The 4,384-nt window shown below is 34.3% G+C and overlaps 1 protein-coding gene across 4 annotated transcripts; it reads right to left on the reverse strand.

The window, feature by feature from the left end:
* Positions 1 to 2,882: 2,882 nt before the first annotated feature.
* Positions 2,883 to 4,384, reverse strand: LOC138138659 (cytochrome P450 4c21-like). 4 transcript variants are annotated; one of them, XM_069058657.1, is made up of 6 exons: positions 4,290 to 4,384; positions 3,835 to 3,961; positions 3,564 to 3,791; positions 3,350 to 3,515; positions 3,121 to 3,300; positions 2,883 to 3,071 (listed from the first exon to the last, which is right to left on the reverse strand). In XM_069058657.1, exons 1-6 carry the CDS (start codon positions 4,346 to 4,348, stop codon positions 2,905 to 2,907), a joined length of 927 nt encoding a protein of 308 aa, XP_068914758.1. In that variant the 5' UTR covers positions 4,349 to 4,384; the 3' UTR covers positions 2,883 to 2,904. The 4 variants fall into 4 exon arrangements, with proteins under 4 accessions (XP_068914758.1, XP_068914760.1, XP_068914761.1 ...); XM_069058659.1 differs by lacking the exon at positions 4,290 to 4,384 and adding an exon at positions 4,085 to 4,238; XM_069058660.1 differs by lacking the exon at positions 4,290 to 4,384 and adding an exon at positions 4,006 to 4,224 and having other exon boundaries at positions 3,835 to 3,953.

Raw genomic sequence — 4,384 nt, forward strand, 5'->3', positions numbered from 1 at the left:
AAATCCTTTAAAATGGTTGCAAGTTTCTTGTCGGAAGTTGACGATTCACGTTGACATTTGACATAAACAGTGTTGCCGTGAAAATTAAAAATAAAAACATTTGAAAAAGGAACATAAAGGATTATCGAATTATCATATCTATTAAGAGCCGTTTTGATTTCCGGAAATTATTTCGACCTGTCGAGTTCTTTTTGCGTTCGTGGTGATTACGGTAAAAGAACGAGACAGGGAGAAATAATAATTTCTGGAAATCAAAACAGCTCGAAATAGATTCAGCCAGAAAATCGCATAAATAAAATTATTTATTCGGAATCGTATTGTAATATGCACATTCCTAACCTTATACGAGAGCGGAAAGTTAACCATTCCTTTTTATCTTTACTTCCCTCTCTTGGTCAGTAATAGGCCACTTTCCGCCCTGTTATGACGTTTTTCCAGTGGCGTACACGAATTGTCGAAAAACGGTAGAAATGAATTTGCATCAAATTAATTGTTTATTTGCTAAAAATGTAATGATTCCGAATAAAATAGTATACAAACCTCGGTGGGAAGGTGTTTCCTTTCTGTCTCGAGCATTAGTTCACCTCGGCTACGCCTTGGTAAACTATCTTAGCTCTCGACAGGAATGAAACACTTTCCACAGCGGTATGTAATCTACTCTTATAAGTGTGTATTGATAAATGAATGGCCGCGTGATATGATTTTTGAAAATCTCTCTAGAGTGATTTCCGGAAATCAGTGTGTTGTGTGATGTCTATGGTGATTTCCACTAAATCATCGTCTTATTGGTTGCTAAAGTAAAAATTACAAAATTTGATTGGTTACAATTTTATAAATGCGATTTTCATTAGGGTATTAAGGGGACTATTTCCCGAACAATATTTACCCAAATATAAGGCATTCACGATCTTTTTGGGACCGAGTTGGCTATGACCATCTAGTGATTTTATTGGCAATACCTCGGTGATACCTAAATTCCCTAAAGGAAACTGACACTTTTTGTGTTAGGTTAGGTTGTTTTCAGTTTAGGGTTATATTTTCTGAATAGGTACATTGTTGCCGGATCTCTTAATTCTGGTTTGTCTTTTTTAAATTAAATCGTTGAATAGAAATTTTTTATCGTAATAAAATTATTTTGGCAATTTTGACAGTTCCTTTGGTGGAAATTGAAATTATTTTTACACACTTAATAAATCATTTAGTTTCTTACGAATATTAAAATAATAAATCTGGCAATGCGGTGGCAAGAAAATGTCGAACAGACACTGCCAGGAAAAAAAATTGCATCCGTTGCATCACTGATGCCCAGTTGCACCACACTATTTAATATTACTTAAAAGGTTATTAATTTTTAACATTGTTTAAAATTTCATTTTACGTTGCACCGCACCTTAATAGTTATTTATTTAACGAGTTCGTGTGTAATTTTGGCTTTTTTTGGCATGAGTGGACCAGTTTAAAACTCGAGTGAAACGAGAGTTTTAAAGGTCCACGAGTGCCAAAAAAAGCCAAAATTACACAAAAACGAGTTGAATACAACGTTTTTTTGCTCGACGAGCCCCTTAAAGGCTCCAAATCGCTAAAAATCTTTAAAATTAGCTTGACGTTTCGTTTTGACAAGTTGTCAAATTTATCAAAATCCGTTCACACAGGAGAAAATTCTCAAATTCTGACAGTGTCGAACAAAAAAAACAATTTAATTATTATTAAATTTAAATAGCCAAATTTGGTTATTTAAATTAGTATTAAAATATAAGTTGACGTATATGACAGTATAATAAATTACGTAAATCTAATTTATCCACAATGAATTTATTAGTTGATGAGGTTGATATATTTGAAGATGATTTCGACATATTACAAATTATCGATATCGGATTTCCTCGTTTGTGCTGTGTTAGATCCGCTCATTTTCACGATATGGATGAATTTACATTCTATAGAAGATTTCGATTAACGAAACAAACATGTTTAAATTTATTTAGTTCCTCCTCCTGTTTTATAATGTTCTCGTCTTTCGACAGCCGCAATTTTTCTTGTAGTTTAGACTACGTTAAGGAAAAGTCTTCGAAGAGTTTCTTGAGTCTTGAGAAGAATTCAATTTTGAATCCCCTAATGGTAAAATACCATTAGGGGATTCAAAATTGAATTCTTCTGTAATTCTCTTCCAACATTTTTCCTTTTCTTCAACCGCAACTGCATCGGTTTTATTGTTGGAAACAATATTTTTATAGTTATGCACCAAGTTTAAAAGAGTGCTTTTTTCAAAAGGGGAAAAATTTGTCCCACGTTTTCGTTTTTTTGATGCTTCCATTGTCGAAATTTGAAATATACCACCTAAATTGTAAATATATGACGCAAAAAAATGTCACTGGGCACCTTTTCGAATTAAAAAATCATTTACTAAAATATTAGTTAATACTCGTTCACTTTGTGATGGTGCAATAATATAATTATTTAGGTATTTATTAAATTTAATACTACATTAGTTAATATTTATTAAACTGATATGTGGTGCCAACGGGCATTAGTCAGTTAGTCCAACATGAAAAGAAAAAATCAGAGCCAACTCGGTCCCAAAAAAATCGTGAATGCCTAATATGTTATTTTTATGAAAAAGTAGCAAGCAAAATTAAAATTTTGTATTTGGACCACAAAGTTCTTTATTAATAAAAAATTATTATAGCATAATTTGGGTCTGATTGGATGATTTTAAAAATGTAAGCTATTTGATTTTTAAAGGGACGTTAAAATTTTAGCGCCCAAACATTATCCACAATTTCCGTAATTATTATCTATTACAGACATGAACTGGCCCCTCGACAATATTTAATTAAAATTTAGCAGTATTGAAAAATGTTTTATTTTAACCACCAGCAATTATAACAGTACAAAATAAAATCATTAAGATCTTACTTCTAATTGGATATTTTGACCTCCGACACATTTCGTTGCTACATCAAACTTCAGTTTGATGTCAGAAATAGAAGTGTATGTTGTTGCAACCACTCTGTAGTGGCGCAAGAGCGTCAATAGAATAGTTTTCATTGCCAACATGGCGTACCTGAAACCTATAAAAAATTGTCTTATCTGAAATTCTGATTTTATTAAAATAGCCACCAATGCAGTTTCGGGGACCACCACTGAAAGGCAAATAAGCATAAGGATGTCTTTTCGACACTTCTTCCGGTAGGAATCTGTCAGGATCGAAGGTCAAAGGGTCCGACCAGAGATGGAAATCCCGGTGGAGGCAAAGAATGGGGACGCAAACACAAGTGTCTTTGGGAAGGACGTAGCTCCCTGTCAAAATCAGTTTTAGAGAGTATTTTTGAATCGATAGAAAATATACCCAAAACAATGTCTTTTGTTAGACGTCTGGCGATGAGACCTCGTGCGGGAAATAATCTCAAAGTTTCTTTAATTACGCGTTCAAGGTAACACATCTTTTGCAGATCTTCCGGTGTGGAGCTCCTGTCGTCTTCAAAAATGGAAACAATTTCCTCATAGACTTTGTTCTAAAACAAGGTCATGACTAGTGTACAATTTGATTTAAGTTAGCCAACCTGTATCTCTTGGTGCATTGCTAACATCATCAGTACGTAACAGACAGAAAGCGCCGTTGCGTCGCTTCCTGCAACTACGATCGTGCGCGCTTCTTCAACAGATTCTTCATCCCTCCATCTGTCATCTTGACCTGTCAGGTTCAGTAAATAATCCAGGAAGATTTTCTTCTTGGGAGCTTCATCAAATCCAGCTCTTTGGCCTCTTTCACACTTTTTCCTTTCGATAATCTGATAATTTTGTATGATAATTTCAACATTCCTCTCATCATACCTGTCTGACGTAGTCTTGTACTTTCTGCGAGATCAACTGAGTCTCTTTATAATTCGATGACATTTTCCAGATGAAATTTGGGTGCAGAAATATGTTGAACAAGCGCATGATGCCCAATTCTGATGCTCTGAAATCATTAATTCGACCATAAACGACACACCACGTGCTCACCTGATCATTACTCGTTGTCAACCCAAAAGAAATATGAAATGAATAAAATGCATGCAATGAATATGAGAACCTCACTCACAAAGGAGAAGAAAAGGTACGATAGTAGGATCAAGACAAGCACAACATAGAGAAGAATGCGAATGATCATTCAGAGATTTTTAAAAAATGGAGCATTTTGAACATTATAATCGGTCACGTTCTATCGCGACGTTTATCATAAATGGAATTTTGACATAAAACATAACAACTGTGACAGATATGACAGTTCATTACTGAATTTGTACCTAGACGTCCACAGTATGTACTGACTCCCCTCTTTCATGGCTTTGACTTTGGTGCCCATAGTGGTATCTTAAACAAATACGTTCAGATGATTCTA

Source organism: Tenebrio molitor, chromosome 9 (genome assembly GCF_963966145.1).
Source record: "Tenebrio molitor chromosome 9, icTenMoli1.1, whole genome shotgun sequence".
NCBI lineage: Eukaryota > Metazoa > Arthropoda > Insecta > Coleoptera > Tenebrionidae > Tenebrio > Tenebrio molitor.